General features: G+C 35.3%; 2 protein-coding genes across 4 annotated transcripts; one reads left to right on the top strand and one right to left on the bottom strand.

Moving 5' to 3' along the window:
• Positions 1-921: 921 nt before the first annotated feature.
• On the top strand, positions 922-5,387 carry LOC110103353 (DNA excision repair protein ERCC-1; the record flags this gene model as incomplete). The annotated part of the gene is given in 6 exon segments (XM_020832026.2): positions 922-1,021; positions 1,408-1,484; positions 3,135-3,234; positions 3,912-3,983; positions 4,262-4,330; positions 4,831-5,387. Coding segments are annotated over 6 exon segments (712 nt in total), but the record flags the coding sequence as incomplete, so codon positions are not given.
• Positions 5,388-5,818: 431 nt separating this feature from the next.
• LOC110103366 lies at positions 5,819-9,839 on the bottom strand. Of its 3 annotated transcripts, none has more exons than XM_028699479.1 (6): positions 9,618-9,839; positions 9,328-9,540; positions 9,152-9,231; positions 7,050-7,125; positions 6,909-6,970; positions 5,819-6,142 (listed from the first exon to the last, which is right to left on the bottom strand). In XM_028699479.1, the coding sequence occupies exons 1-6, from the start codon at positions 9,771-9,773 to the stop codon at positions 6,028-6,030; spliced, it is 702 nt and encodes a 233-aa protein (XP_028555312.1). In that variant the 5' UTR covers positions 9,774-9,839; the 3' UTR covers positions 5,819-6,027. The 3 variants fall into 3 exon arrangements, with proteins under 3 accessions (XP_028555312.1, XP_028555311.1, XP_028555313.1); XM_028699478.1 differs by having other exon boundaries at positions 6,848-6,970; XM_028699480.1 differs by having other exon boundaries at positions 6,848-6,970; positions 9,328-9,532; positions 9,618-9,751.
• Positions 9,840-16,925: the final 7,086 nt, after the last annotated feature.

Here is a 16,925-nt window from a genome sequence, read left to right on the forward strand (position 1 = left end):
ATAAAAAAACTGAAATTTTTTTGGTAGTGTATGCTCCTTCAATCAGAATGTTAAAAAGTAAATGAAAATTAATAGCTTATTTAGAAAGTGAATATATCCAAAATTTCTGAAAGTGATATATCATTAATTAGATTTATTTAATAAAAAGAATTGTGTTATAGTACTCTGAAAATATTTTGTTAGTATATAATTTTAGTGCATTAAATTATCCTTGAGATGAATTTTTATATGAAAATTAAATTAAAATTAAACTCATGTAAAATAAATTAATCAAAATCATGGATTTTCTTTTCCCATTCAGCAAAGTTATGCATTTACTATTTTCAGGTATTTTTATATGATATTAAAAAAAAAACTTCGTGAAAACATATTTAAAATTCTGGTCTATGTATCATTTAAGAATGACTTGTGCTTCAATTTTAGCTTGCTACTGAAGGTCCATTTCGTAAAAAATAGCTTTAGAATTGTTTTGAGAGAAAATTTTTTTAAAAGCTGTTATTAGTATGAATTTTGTTTTTCCTTATGAAAAAATCCAATAGCAACTTTCTTATAACTACCACAATATAGTAGATTATGTTGTAAAAAGCTGCTTTTCATCATAAAATGTTTTGAAAACATGAAGAAAATATTAGCTAAATAGCATGTAGTAGTGATTTGAAAAGCAATATAGTGAAAAAGCTACCGCAAATGGACTCTTAGATGTTTGAGTTCATGTTCTTTCTTACACAGCCATGATTTTTAGTTGCAATTCAAAATCTTAAATCATTCAGAGGAATATGCTCAGAATACATTGATGTCTTATGCAAGCGTAAAGGAAAAATAATTTTATGGTCGTTATTCTTCTTATAATTGTATTTGTTTTTAGTATAACAGTGATGGGATAATATATCATCTTCCTTGATTAAGTTTTCCAATGTGCAGTTTACGTTATCATCTACTACATCCTGACTACTTGTATTATCGAATAAGGGAGTTGCAAAAGGTTTTCAAGCTTCGTGTCATTTTGTGTCATATTGATGTGGTAAGCCCTTAAGATTGTTTCATGATTATAACTTTACATACTTTGAAGTTTACCATTTGTTTTTGCTCAAGTTCATTATGAAGGCAGTGGTTATTAAGCATTAAGATGCATGTGAATTTTCAAGCATCTAATGAACGTTGAAAAGGAAGAAAAAAAGTCTATCTTGTGATTAAAACTTCGCTTGAAATTATTTTTGGAGTGTATGAAAACTCTGCTCATACATAATACTTCTTTCAAAATGCTATTAGAGCGTTTGTTAGTGAAATCCTATGAAATTTATTTTATTAGGTGAATTTGGACAAAGTCTTAGAACTTATAATTGCAATTTTGCTGTTATTTTACTTTTTATTTTGGGATTGGGATCACTTTGTTTACCCTTGTTTCAGGAAGATGTAACTAAGCCATTGTTGGAAGTCACAAGGACTGCAATGTTTCATGATTGCACCCTTTTATGTGGTTGGAGGTAGAACGACTATCATTCTTCTGAATTATATCATTCCCTCTTGCTATGGTTACCGAAGAACCTAATGCATGAGCAGTATTATTAATAAACGTTTATTCTAGTTAGAAGTGGTGTTTACTTGTGCATGAAATGTTGAGGTATTTACTAAGATAATGGACTCTTCCTGTATCTAGGACTTCATATGCAGTTTTTTTTATACTTGACAAGTTTAATCCTAGATAATCCCGTCAGCAATTGGTTTCTAAATTAGCTCCCCAATTGTTTCCAAAGTGTATTAGACGTTCATCTGGTGCTTGAGGTGTTTGGTTCAATTTAAAAATGCCACATATCACAGTTTGTAACATGTCTGCCAGAACAGCAAGGCTTGGTAACGTGATTCAATTTTACTTGAATTGTTGTCCTTTTTATTTCCTAAGATCCTTTTTGTGCTTATATATTATGGCCATGGATTTTAAGCTATCATGATTACCTTAATTTGAAAGGCAGAGAGTTTAGCTAATACTAGCTAGAAAGTTGAAAATTTTTATATCTCACAAATGTATGCAACTGGGTCTATAAGGTTTGAATTTTTTAAGAAAGAAAGATGAATTTTCCTATTATGTACGTGTATTTCCTAAGAGGTTTCAGACATAGATAAATAGACCGCTACTATTTATATGAAGATGGACGTTGAATAGAGGCTCAAGAGAGCTTAGAAATTTGAAGAATCCTGTAAATGTACTCTAGCACCACTATCTTCTGGCCATCGTCCGACCGTTGTTGTTAGACCATTGCCTGACGACGCCATCGTCCAAATGCCACCATTTGACCCTAACAGATCATCACTGTCAGACTGTCGCCATCAGACATTTGCGGCTTGATTCGAGCAGTCGGACCTTTGCCTCCTGATTGTCATTGTGGGACCTTGGTTGGCCAATTGTTGCCATCAGACCTTCACTACTAGATCGTCATATCGGATTGTCTTTGCATGACAATAGTCGTCAGACCACTGCATCATCAGATCACCAATGTCATATCACCGTCACTCAACCACCGTTGTCTAACGATCGTAGTCATCAGACCACCATTTGATTGCCGCCGTCCAATCATCGTTATTGGGCTGCTGCTGTTTGACCAACATTGTCAGTTTGTTTTCACTTGACTACATCTGTTCAAATGCTTTTCACTCTATACAAGTTCAACGATATTTTCTACCACCTCTCCATACTCTTTTAATATTGCCGTCTCCAAATTAAGGGACTAACAAACCTTTGTAATCAATGTTTACATGGTGGAATCATTTTAGCTGGACATGGCCCTATGACTTTTCCCCTTTTCTTAAATTTTTCACATTAAAACTCTTACGCCACTAGTGATATTTTCATTTATATGTTTATGTTGGATCCTAGTGTAAAGTTAGGACACAATTCTCTCATTGTACCTCCATGAATTTTCTAGCCGGCAATAATAATATTCTTGGAAATGGTAGAATATATATCAACATTGTGCCTCACTATTTTATACTAGATTACACAACTCTTGGAAGTGTCTGTGCTTCATTGGCTACATCTTTCAAAAAAATTGCATTTATTAATTATTTAGTGTGCAAATTCCACATTTTTTAATATCTTCATGATTCTTTCTCTTGATAGCTCTTTCTTTCTCCTGCAGCTTGGAAGAATGTGGTCGGTACTTGGAGACTATAAAAGTATATGAAAACAAACCTGCAGATAGTATTCGTGAACAAATCGATACAGACTATTTATCACGGGTATGTATCTTCCAACCAGGGGCAAAGCTAAGATTTTTTTCATGTGGGGCACAAATTATAGATTCTAAAAATACGCTCAACTTTTTTATTCGGGCTTAAGATCGACATCGACGCGCAGTTTTAAAAACTTTTTTATTAGAATTGTTTTAAAAAAAAGATAAATTATATAATAAATAAAATTATAATCAAAAGCACGTGCTATTCATATACGTGTGTCATGCTCAATCACTTCCGTCTTTCTTTTGAAGTATCTCTCAATGACTATAAAATAAATAAAAAAATCACTTTAGTTTGCATTAAAAAATAAAGGTTGTGTAAATTAGTTGTTCTTAAAAATATTTTTCCATATTATAATTCTTAGATAAGATGTATATTTTTATGTCTATAAATGTATGTTTAAAATTATTTTCATCAAACATATTTTTTCCAACATGTTTTATTGCGTTAGTTTGTACTATCAATTGACTCCTATTACACATAAAATGATTATAATAAACACACATTTTAACAGCCATCAGCTCCTTCTTTTTCCCTGAAACTTCCATTTTGTGTCCATTTTATATTGCTTACCAATTGACACTACACGTTAATGTTGCTTGCTAATACCGACAGAATTCTTGATTTCTGATTAGTTTCCAACACATCTTTTTGTTGATTGAAGCTTTGTCATTTTGCAGCTGACCCGTGCACTTACAGCAGTTCGACATGTTAACAAGACAGACGTAGTTACTCTTGGCTCCACTTTTACGGTATTACTTAATATAAACTTCTGTCTTCTCATTTTTAGCTTTCTATGCCAATATAATGGCCTTACTAGATGATATATTTATGGTGCTGGTAAGCACCAAAGTAAATAATACTACTAAATATACAAAAGGAAAAGTCCTAAACAATTTATTTATAGATGAAAATTTCTAAACATTAGTTAGAATAATAATCTTAACATATATCATTATATCACTTTTACGTTATCAACTCATAAAATGTGGACATAAAACCCTTCCCAACTTTGATTTGTGAAATGCAGTCACTTGCAGGTATAATGGACGCGTCCATGGAAGATTTAGCTCGGTGCCCGGGTATCGGCGAGCGCAAGGTATTTTCTCCTGTTTAAACTATGGAACCACTAAAAAAGTTCGTTTTAATTCCAAAATACTCGTGCTTTTACGTTTTAAAATGTACTTTTTGAATGATCCAAGAACCGATTAACCGAATACTGGTTGAACTAGTTAGATTTAGACTGCAAGACTGCTTCTTGGCTTTTGTTTGGGACAATTTTCTTATTGCTTTCTAAAACGGCTTTCTAGTATAAAAATTTCTTATTCAAGAGTTTTTTTATACTAAAAAGCTGTTTTAGAAAGCTGCAAAAAGTTGTCTCAAACAAAGCCCTCGTTCATTTCCGGCTTGTGAAGTATACAAGCATATAAGAATTAATTATTACTTATTGTGCTAAATTGCTACATTTTGGTAGTTAAATTTATGCTTAAAAATTGATGTTATTAAAGGATAGATAAATATAAAATTTTAATGAATGGAGTTTTTTTTTTTATTGAATTATTTTAAAATTTGATTTATAACTGTGCACGTTTATTGCAGGTGAAGCGCCTTTATGATACATTTCATGAACCATTCCGAAGGGTTTCTAATCGACCGTCCACTGTTACGATCGCTGAAGCTTTTAGCAAAGGTAAAAATGAAGCGAAGGAGGCTCTGAAGGATGATGGGGAAAAGACAGAAATCGAGGAAGGGAAGTCTGTGGCTTCTAAGGCTGAAAAAGAGAGTAGCAGCAATAATGTTCGTTCAGCTTTAGATGCTGCTTTTGCTAAATATGCAGAGAGAGCTGGGAAGCGTGATAGGAAAGGAAACCCAGTTAGAAAAGAAAATGGGTAATGGTGGTGATAGCAGCAAGTCTTTAACTGATGCAGCAAATTGAGGATAGTTTACTGAATATCTAGAGAGATTATTATGTGCGGTGTCTGGACCGTCTGGAGGCGAATTCAGACTTGCCACATGTGTGGCACATTCGGATTTACCTCTTGATGAATCCGGATGTAATAATCTACCAAAACTGTATTATATGTTAAAAATATTAATCCTTGATGACGGTTGTTGAAGGCCGGTGGAATGGATTTATTTTGTTCAACTTCACATGATTTAAGCTTTGTTTGTGATAATTTTTTTATTACTATTTAAAGCAATTTTTAGTACACAAATTTTAATTTTTTAACTAAAAAATTATTTTAAGAAATAGAAAGAAAGCCATCTCAAACGAAATCTTAGACTTTTTATTACTTTTTAAAGCAACTTCTTAAGTATAAAAATTATAATTTTTTGTCAAAAAAATTTTAAGAAACAATAAGAAAGCCGTCTCAAACAAAACCCATATCCGGTAACTAACTCTTGTCCAAACATCAAATGAACAGAAGGTTCGGATCGATTGATCATCCATTATACATTTTTAAATATATATATTTTTGATTGAATTTAAGTCCACAATTAACAAACAAAACTAAAGTTTGGATTGGTTTTTAAAATAAAATCAAGAAATTTATAAAAAAATGAAGCTATTAAAATAATTGAAGAGTTTAATGCAATTAATAGTAATAGAATTATTTGCAACAATAATCTACAGGTCTTATAGCAGTACTTCAGTGACAATATTTTGTTAGTTAAAGTCTACAAATGCAAACAAAACTGAACTGAATGCATTACCAAAGTAAATAACAAAGCAAGGTACATACTAATCTAACATTTCACTGTAGATTATTGCCTGATTATATGTTAAATAAACCTCTATTTTAAGAAGCTCAAATGCTCACATTTCGTTTGATTATTCTGACTTCTTCTCCCTTGTTTCCCCAATGCCTTCAGCAGATGGTGGTAGACCACCATGCTTCTTACTTCTTCCCTGGCAATAAGAAAGTTAACAAGAATGATGAAAATCCAACATTTGTGAACTTGTGATCAGCAGTGGAATTAGGTTTTAGAACTATATCAAAGCTATTATACTGTATGAGAATTTCTTCTAAATTTAAGCTGTGACTTGGGGTGTACACGAGTCGAGTAATGACGCTATCGAGCTCGACTCGTCAGTCAAAACACCAGCTCGAACTCGAGCTCATTCTATTATAAATGAGCTCGAGCCAGCTCACAAGCCTTGGCGTAGCTGGCATTAAATGCTGCAGGATACATTAAATGATATAGCATAACTTTAATATTTAATATGTTGTTATGCTCGGTTCATTCTCTAGCCCACCCGATTCCCGAAGTTTGACTTCAGCACATTTTAGGCGGGATTATAAAAAAATTATTTTCATTTTAAGAATGATTTAGGCGGGATTAAAAATATATATTGAATTTTACTAATATTTAATTTAATAAATAAAAAAAATTTGGACCAGCTTGCGAGCCGAGCCTCATCAAGTTCAAACTCAAGCTTGTTTAATAAACGAGCTCGAGTTTGAGCTCAAGCTCGTCTCGTGAGCCCATAAACAAGTCAAGCTCGAGCTAGCTCACGAGCTGGCACGGCTCACTTACACCCTAGCTGTGACCCCTCTGCCACTTTTGACTCCTAGAATACTCGAGAAATAGTTCTAGTCATAGAAAAGATTACCCCAGATGATTTGTCATGACTGTTAACAGAATCATTCTTCTCAATGAAGGGGGATACTAACTTGGACGCCTTGTTAAAGAAAGCAAAACCCTCAAGATCTCCATTTCTGATGCTTGCTTCAAGCTACAAGAGATAGAAGGTTAGAAACTTAGAATCATATGAAACAATAATCAGGTGCAGGAAAAAAAAAAGTATAGATTACCTGAATGTGAATAATGCAAACAAGGATACCAGTAATAGGCAGCCAGCTTTCATCCAGAGATAGTGATAGATTTGTCCTGAATAATTAGGAGATATGATGATCTTCATCACTAGTATTTAGTTTAACACATACTTTTGAAGAAGAATTTGATGAGAGGAACAGAAAGCATGCGTTGGACTAGCTATGTCTTGAAGCAACTGTAGAATTTATCAGATTTCTCAACTTTCTATTTATTTTTTGAAACAGTTTTTTAGTACAAAATTTTTTTGAAATAATTTTTTTTTAATAAAAAGTTGTTTTAGAAAGTAATGAGAAAGCTGTTCCAATTAAAACCTCAGTCATCACCATTTCATATTATATGAAAAATAAGGAAGTAGAATAATTTGAATATTGTATAATTTTTCTTGGAAGACAAAATTGAACATGCTATTTTCTCAAAAAGATAGCAAGATTTTTTTTTATCATATTAGATTAACATACATATAACAAAATTTTTATGTATTTATATTTTTAATATCTAAATATTTATATTTATTTATATAGTATTTAAAGCTCAGAATCACATAAAAATATCATAAATACGAACTTATTTGAAATAAAATACACTTTTTAAGGCATTTGTTTTGAGGGGATTTAAATAATAAAATAATATATAAATAAATATAAAGATTTGTGTGTTAGAGATATAAGTACATAAGAATTTTGTGGTAGCATGTAAATCCCCCTAAACAAAATCAGAAAATCTGATATGCCATTTCAATAACACTAGATGGAAGGACAAGATATTTTATGCATAGAGAAAAAGATATATGGCCAAAGTTTTTGCAGTGATGCCTTGCGTTTGTTTCATAGTTCATACAACCCCAGGACGATTTTATCTCTGGGAATGCCGATTTGATTGCTAAAAGAGCTATTCAAGCCACACAATTGTCAGGATATATGTATAAGGTTTCAAAAGAAAACAATTGAAGCATGTCCTATAGGTCATCAAAAGTAGTTCAACCACTATTATGTTTCTATAATTGTATTTAACACAATCATAGATTGAGCTTTTTTATGGAATCCTATATTGCATTCAAATTAATATAAAAAAAGTACTAATTTAAATTCATAAACTATATAATATCCACACAGTTTATAATACTTCTCAAAATGGATCATAATAACAAACTCAAACAAAGGTCTTCAAACACTATAGTTAACTTAAGCTTCTAGCAAGCCAATTAGCATACATGACAAATATATTCTGATTTATCAAAAAAATTCTTCAGAAGGGAGTTTCTCTCAAGGGAATATAAGCAAAATTTTAATCAGGATATCCTAATACTCTTTTTTTCTTATGAAATTCTAATGTAAACCGTTCTCTTTAATCTAGAAAGGTGACACAAATGATGTCCAAGCTCAAGAATCCTATAAGAGAATGCCTTTTAATTATCATGCAGTAAATTCCTTCATATGGAAATATTGGATATTCATAAATATGATTGTATTGACAAGTGACAGTCCAATGATGATGATGATAAAGTGAACACAGAAAGAAAAAATAATGCTAGGCTTGCCTTCTTATAATGTAAAACTTTACCAAAGGAGGAGTTCAATTCCAGCATTTCATTGCAAGTGCCTACAACTGGATGACATTGAACACTTCTGGAATAGCCCCCGCCTATACTATGAATATTGAACCTTTTAATACTAGCATGAAACTGGAATAATCCATTCCTGTATTATAGTGGATCTCTTCTTTTGTTTCTAGTATAATTCAGCATTTCCTAGCTGATTACCTAAATTATCTGATCTTAAAAACACTTGACCGAGCACAGAATTTACAACTAATCTTTGCTGAGATTAAACATTGGTTAACGAACTTCATTGAATTTCAGATAAAGAAAATGGGGATGGCGCTCATGGCTTGAGCGCTTAGGTTTTCCGAGTTTGTTGTTCACATTAGCTGCAGCACACCAACAGGCCTTCTTACAAAAATATTGGCAGCAGAAATTCAACGACCAAAAAACTAACGCGCAGTAAGTAGGCTCAAATCATAAGAAGAAAAAAAGCAAACAGTTCAAAGAAAATCAAGTTCAGAGTTACAGAAGCAATCAAACCTCAAGTACGGAGCCAAATAAACAATGGAGTAAACAAGATAGCGCGGTCTGCTAGTATCAAGCCACGCAAACACCCAGCTCTGTTCCATGAGTAACACAATTAAGCATAATCATTCATTCGAAAGCTTGAGATTGAGTTGAAGAGAGTATCGAAAGAGAACATAGCATCAACTCACCAACCAATTGAAGTAAGGAATGAAACCGATGATCCCCATGACGGCGAATCTCGCATCAGTAGAATCAATGGCACCGCCCTCATCCTCATCTTCAGAGCCAGTGGAATGTATCGGAGCTACAAGCGAAGTGAGGACGCACGATCCGATCGCGGCGGCAAAAGGAGCGTCGTGTAGGAGCTCCGCCCTGCACAAGTTTTTCCCTCTCCTGCCGCGCTGGGAGAAATCTCTAGGGTTTTTTTTCCTTTTTCTTACAATCAGAAATTAAAAAAAGTATCGAGAAGAAGATTTACTTGATTTCCGATTCGCTTCAACTTCCTCCGGTTTAAGAATCTAAGAGCGGCGGGTTGTGGGGCGCTGCTGCAAGGTTTGAAGGAGATAACGCAACTGGGTGGGTGAGAAGACGGTGGAGCTGCCGCGGTGATGGTGGCGGCGGATGAAATGATCATATTTGGAAGGATTCTTGTAGGCCAGAGCGTGAGTAGGGAAGGCGACCGGGAGATTTGCTCCTCCAGGCTGGCAAGCCGAACCAGGAACAATATATATATATATGGCTTCCTTTGTGTTAACTTTCTGTTTTTTTAAATAAATTTTTTTCTAAAAAAAAATTTGAATTAAAATTTTTTATTAAAAAATAATAAAAAAAGCTGTCTTAAATAAGCCTTAAACTTTATTTAGGATTACTTTGAAACACTACTTTTCATTGTTATTAAAAAAAAAAAAGTCCCAAGGTCTAAGAATATATAGAAAACTATTTCCAATGAAATCTTAATACCATTTCCATCGACAAACTTACAATCAAACAATTTTTATAAACTTCACATACAGAAATTTTAAATGAACTAGTTCAAATAAAATTTTTGATAAATTATTGTTGATCTCATAACATACACCTCTGATATGATGATGAACACCATGCTAACTCAGGCTTCGTTTGAGACGGATTTTTATTCTTTCTTGAAACAATTTTTTAGTACAAAAATTTTATTTTTTGTACTAAAAAACTGCTTTATAAAGCAGTAAAAAAATCGTCCCAAATAAAACCTCAATCAAATTTCAAGATCAATGATAAGATTGGGTGATGATGATTGTTACATACAACAACAAGAAATATGAATGATTCTGACTCAGCATTCATTTGGGACGATTTCTTTATTACTTTATAAAGCTAATTTTTAATAAAAAATATACTAAAAGCAGATAAAAATGATGATCTAAAGCTGTCTCAAATAAAGCCTCAAACCAAAAATGATCATTAGGGAGAAAAATGATCAAGATCGAGTATGAATCCTGCTCGACTTTTTCTCTGTCTCTTATATTTGTTTGGAACGAACTTCTTATTACTTTTTGTTTTAAAAAATTATTTTAAGAAAGGTAAAAATTCGTACAAACGAAACCTTACTGTCCAGGCTGCTCCATAATCTACTCTAGACGCCGACGCCTCTGACTTCTTCATTATCCCTTCTCCATGTTCTCGTCTTTCTCCTAATTTTTCTCTGTAATTACATATAACATGGGTTGAAACTGCATTCATCTTATCTTCACCATCTTCATCATCGGTAAAACTTGATTTATCGCTACACTCACCTCCGCCCACATCACTAGCAATCCACTGGCTGTTAAATCTATTTTACGGTTTTCTCTCCGCTAAAGCAGGCCTAAAAGGTCAGGCAATCGCCGGTTAAAACTCAATTCATGCTTGCGAATTACAGGAATTCCAATTCACCTGTGGCTTCCGCCGATTTGACAAGACACAGAACATAGGGTTCGCTTATCTGGAGGAATTTCGGCATCGTTGATTTGTAGAGGAGTTGCATTGATTCTTGGGAGGTAGATCTTCGGTGGAGGTGGAGTTTGAAAGATTGGAGTCTCAAAGAAATGTGATCATACCTTCTCCTTAAAAGCGGTGCCAAAATCTCTCCGAAAAAGCTAGCCCTCGTGGTTCTGTAGTAGCATGTCCGATCAATCGAAACTCATGTTCCCAAGCACGGATCAAGTTTTTGCCGGCGATAGCCTCCACTTTGAGGCCTACTTCGATGGAGAGAAAACCCTAAAAGGATTTCCCGATGAGGGGATTGGAGTGCAATGTGATTGGCCAGATGATGTGGGTGAAGATAAGTGTAGTGACAGATCAAGAATTTTTTATGACGGAGAGGATGAATCTGAAGAGAAAATAGCTTCATCCCAAGATGTCGATACTGGGAACTGGAGGTAGATGAGGCGGAGGAAGATAAGAATGAGAAGAAAGGATCAACCGATCCGAAACTTGTGGAGAAAGCGAAGGAGAAGGAGAGATAGAGTGGTTATGTGAGAGAGAATTTGTTTTATTCTTGGCTTCTTTCAAGTGGTTATTAGAATTAAATTTATTTTGAGAAATATTTTTTATTTTTTTTAATTTGGAGAAAGATTATCTTATATGTATATATATTTATTTAAATGATTCCAATAGCTAATAGTTTTTATTATTAAATTATATGTATATATATTTATGTAAATGATTCTAATAATTAATAATTTTGATCATTAAAATTTTTTGGTTATTATTTTAATGTCACATCATTTCCTTTTTATTTGCCATCCAATTTAATTCAATAATATTTCATTCAAAAATTTGATTATAGATTAAAGTTTTGTTTGGGACACTTTTATTTTTTAGTAAAAAATAAATAAAAATTTTTTGATCGATTTTTTTTATTAAAAAATATTTAAAAAAATAGTAAGAAAGCTATTAAACTGTTTTAAAAAATAGTAATAAAGCTTTAAAAAATTTGGCTTAGTTTATGGAACAATTATAGACATTTTTATTGGGTTGGTACACACATCACATATACAAGATTCAAATTCAAATACTTTGGTTGGTAGCATGAGCTCCCAAGCAACATATCAAGGTGAGCTGCCTAGCAATTCTGGACAATGTGCGGTGGTTACAAAATGGATGGCATGATGAGGAGAAAATTATTATGTGCAGAGGTTAGACGCAGCTCTACGTCCGGAGGCGAATCAGGTGAAGCCACGTGAATGGTACTGAGCCACAGTATCGAGCAGTACCGAGCCACAATATCGAGAAGTACCGAGCCACGGTACTGAGCCAAGGGGTGGCGTGGTACATTCTGATTGGTCTCCATATGGCATTGAGCATCCGCACATAATTATTTTTTCACGATGAGAGATGTCTAAGATCTTGCAGCTGGTGACTTCTAATAAACACGATGCAGAATGATAGGGTCAGGTTCAAGCTATAAGAGATAGAAATACCAGGGCAAGCGAATTAAATAATTAATCTCTCTCTATAACATTAGAGTTTTTTAGAAGCTTCCCGGATAAATAGTAATAAATTATCAAAGTTTTATATAAAAATAATTTTAAAACTCAACTGGGAAGAATGGGTCTCACATTGAAGAGATTATTACTCCGAGTCGGAGCTGCGTCCAGATTTTTTGAGTGTGCACAGTAACTACAAGTCTACTTCCTCAATTTATCGGTGGACTGCAGTTTTTAATATTGATTACATGCTTTTGCTTATATGTGAATTTTAGCATTGGAGAGTTTTGTTGAATTTTCCTGCGGGTAATGTGCCATCAGCGGGCGTTCAAATGTTGTCCACTATTGCATGCAAGTGGGCTGCATTCAATGTGTATCTTGCTTGTAGGCAGGTTGTAGCGCTTCTTTACAGGTCGCCGTGGCTTCTTACATGCAAGTTGTCATGCACTACAAGTTTTATTAAATATGCTTGCAGGTTATCAGTGGGTATCCAGATGTCGCTAGCTGTTGTATACGGATTGTTGCACACACGACACAATTTTCTAGTGCTACTCATAAATATTTGCATTTGTTGTGTATTAACTAGCTTTACTTGCTGGATGTTAGCGTATTTGCTAGATAGTTATTTGTTGTTTATTGTAAGGGTGAGATGCATTCACTGCACGTTGCTATGTGAACATTTACAAAAGAGTTGACGTGTTCGTATGCAGGCAGATGTTAACTGTAAGGAGATTGCATCATCCATTGCGTAACTTTCATGCCTCGCTCATGAGCATGTCATTGTATTCTTCACAATTTCTTTGAGTGCATTCGTAGGGTATCTGTCAGTGTTATTATTTACAAGTGGACGTGCATTCATATGCAAATTGACGCTGATCGTCGAGTGAGTTGCATTCATCGCCAATTCCTCCCTACCTATTGATTGATGAGTTGTTGCATTCGTCATTAATGTCCTTATACACGTTGATTGGTGAACTGTTGCATTTGCTAGCATGCATTTTAGCGTTCACTATAAGAATGTTGTTACATTGTTAATTCCCCCATGCATGTTGGCTGGCAAGCTGCTATTTTCATCGTGTATTAACATTCAACATTCATAAGGATCACATCATATATATGCAAACTGGCTAAAATCAGTCGTAGAGAGATTGTTGAATTCATTGGAGTTTTACTCATGAGCGTGCTATTACATTGAGCATATCATCACATTTCTTGCAATCCTCTTATGTACGCTTGAAGGAAACGTTGTTGCATTCATTGTTGATTTCCTTCGCATGCGTTCATTGGCAACTTATTATGCTCGTTGTACATTGACTTTCAGGGTTTGCAGGGTTCTACTGCATTTATCTGCAAGCTAGTTATCGTTGATTGAAGGTACATTATAGTGTTTGTCTCATGTTGCTTGTATATGTTTGTAGGGAACCCATAACATTTATAGCTCATCCACTGTCATTGCTTGTAAGTGGATTAGCATGCTCATTTGAAAGCTAGTTGATTATTAGGCGTAGGGAGACTACTATACTCATTGTATGTTACTCCTAGCATCTCCTTTGTTTAAGGGGAATTTCGGGAGCTAAAACTTTCCTATCACGTTATGAGAGCGTGCAGGATACATGTCGAATAACACCGTGGCCGTAATCTTCAACCCTACCACTCTACGAGAGAGCGTAGGAGTCTTCAATGTACCTTTTTGAAAGAAGACACAAGTTTTCCCCACAGGCACTATAGCTCGTGCATGAGTACTTAACTTTGTCCTCGTCACACTACGAGAGCGCTTAGAGGCCTACTCGCCTCGTCGCAAGCATTGCACTATGTTCCCTCCCACCACGCTCAAGAGTGTGTAGGGGAGTCCCCCGGTATGCCACAAGCACCGAAAAATAGGACTTGAGAGTTTTGAGTTCGAGGAGTCATTATACCCGAGCAACAAGGGTGTGATTACGGCACGAGGATCAAGGCAATGCACAAAAATATATTTTTCACTTTTTTTTTATCTTCTACTTTTTTTACAAATAATAATAATATTATTATTATTAATAGTTTTGATGACGGCACGAGGATGTGGAAGGTCCTTCGCACTGTTGGGTGTTGATTTCTGGAGTTTATCGGTGGACTTTTTTTTATTTTTGTTTTATTTTTTATGATTATCATAAATTGATTTCTAGAGTTGACAGGTGGACTTCAACAATCGAGAGGTTCCGACCACGGTTGGTGCCGGCTAGGAGATCGGGACAGTGTTGTCGTTGGCCGAATGGGCCACTCAGCAGGTTAAGGGGTCGTCCTGGAGGTTGTGGTTGGATTGGAGCTTGGTCGGCAGAGGGAAAATTATTAGGTCCGGTAACCTGACAGAGAGATATATCCAGATTTCTCTCTGTCTATAGTAAAAACGTAGTCAAAGCACAGCTGCTACAGTAACTGTGCTTTACTATAGATAGAGAGAAATCCGGATGAATTTCTATGTCAGGTGATTGGACCTGGAATGAGGATCTGTGGCTAGGAGAGTGGTTTGCTCGCAGGTTGAAGTGCAAGGAAGAGAAAATAGAAGTAGAAATGATGCAGTTTCATGAAACTCATACGCATTTTCTTTGTACCATAATTTCTGCTCAGCAGCTCTGGATTGTTTATACGCTAAAAACCCCACAAACTTAAAACCAAAATGTTACTGGATTGCGTTACAGATCCAAAGACAGAGAATAACAATCAGTTTTCAAATAAAATCTTCCATGCCGAGGAGCTTGAATTGAGAAAATATGAACTAAGAATATAATTGAATGAGAATAGCTGGCTTGGGCAGGGGCGGAATAGCTTTCATTATGAAATCCAGCATCCATTAGTTCCTATACAGTATACACTAACTTACTTTTTCTTCTTTCTTAAGCTTGAAGAAAAACAAAACCTTTCATTAAATCAAAATATTTTAAATGTATTTTGAAGAGAAAAACAAAAAAGCTTGAAGAAAGAAGAAAATTTTGAGGAACTAGTAGAACTTAGATCATGTTGTGATAGGAAACACTTGTAGATCTCAATTATTTCCTATCAATCTTCAGAAAACAGCGAGCTTTCTCCGCAATAGTCCGCACAAAACCACAAAAAACAGTAGATAATTTGTATCATTTGATGAAAGGAAAACAAAAAATAGCAAGTACAATTGATCCTCAATTCGAGAGGAGGGTCGATCTCTCCCAAATCTCTAGACGCCGCTAGAGCCCAAACAAAACCTAAATCTAAGAGATCTCAAATTTCAGCCAAATTCAAGATACTCAAACCCTAGGTAAAACAACTATTTAATGCAATACAAATCAAAAGGAAATCCCTAAAAAGTCCCTACATTCAAATTTCCCTCACAAATCCCCCAAAAATTCCTTCCTAAAATGGTCTGTGGATGTTGGCGGTGCGCTCGATCGCAGAAACGGGGCAGAGGCAGTCCGCCTCGTCGTGCTCGGGCCGGTCCTGCGTTGACCGGCTGGACCGGTCAAATGGACCGGTCTAACAATACTCCCCTCCCAAAGATCCACCTTGTTCTCAAGGTGGAGATATGCTCGTGTTCTGGTGGAGGTGGCCATCCTTGAGGACCTGAGGTGGCTGAAGATTCTTACCAATTTGCTAAATTAGGGATTGCTCTAAAAGAGAAATTTCCCCTCCCTCCTTCCTAATCACGTCTGGCTTGTGTAGTCCCACTAGATAATCTTCCCCCACCTCTTGTAGGCTCTTAACCATGGTCTTTAGTGATACCATGGCTTTAGTTAGGCCTGCATCTCCCCTTATAACCACCTTTCTCCCATCCACAATTAATTCCATCGTGAGTGCTCCCCAATTGTCCTTGGTCTCCCTCAAGGTTTGCAATCATTTCATTCCCAGGATGACATCAGCACTTCCTAACTCTAGTGGGAGAAAATCATCCCTTACCTAAATCCCCTGGATGGTCAACACCACTCCTCTACAGATCCCCTGACCTTTCTCCACCTTCCCTGTACCCATCATCACTCCATAACAATCGGTGTCCACCAACCTCACTCCCAATTGGTCAGCGACCTGAGTGGAAATGAAATTGTGGGTAGTCCCACTATCAATTAGCACCACCACTTCCCTGCCATCTATCTCCCCCTTCGCCTTCATGGTATGATTCGTAGTGAATCCTAGCACTGAGTTCAGGGAAACCTCAGCCAGATCCAAGTGCAGCTTCTCCTTCATCTTTTCCTCTATCTCCTCCTCACCTCACTCATCAGTTTCCTCATCATCACAGATGGTGAGAACCTGAAGAGTTCGATTTTTGCACCGATGTCCTGACGTATACTTCTCCTCGCACCTGAAACACAACCCCTTTGCCCTGCTCTCCTGCATCT

Source organism: Dendrobium catenatum, unplaced genomic scaffold, assembly GCF_001605985.2.
Source record: "Dendrobium catenatum unplaced genomic scaffold, ASM160598v2 fragScaff_scaffold_1297, whole genome shotgun sequence".
NCBI classification, from domain to species: Eukaryota; Viridiplantae; Streptophyta; class Magnoliopsida; order Asparagales; family Orchidaceae; genus Dendrobium; species Dendrobium catenatum.

Bases quoted from the DNA above. Each gene is read 5' to 3' on its own strand.
- LOC110103366 (XM_028699478.1), bottom strand. From the start codon at position 9,773: ATGATCATTTCATCCGCCGCCACCATCACCGCGGCAGCTCCACCGTCT. The intron at 9,541-9,617 runs GTAAATCTTCTT...GATTTCTCCCAG, and splicing joins TGAAGCGAATCGGAAATCAA to CGCGGCAGGAGAGGGAAAAA. The intron at 6,971-7,049 runs GTAATCTATACT...TATCTCTTGTAG, and splicing joins TTTGCATTATTCACATTCAG to CTTGAAGCAAGCATCAGAAA.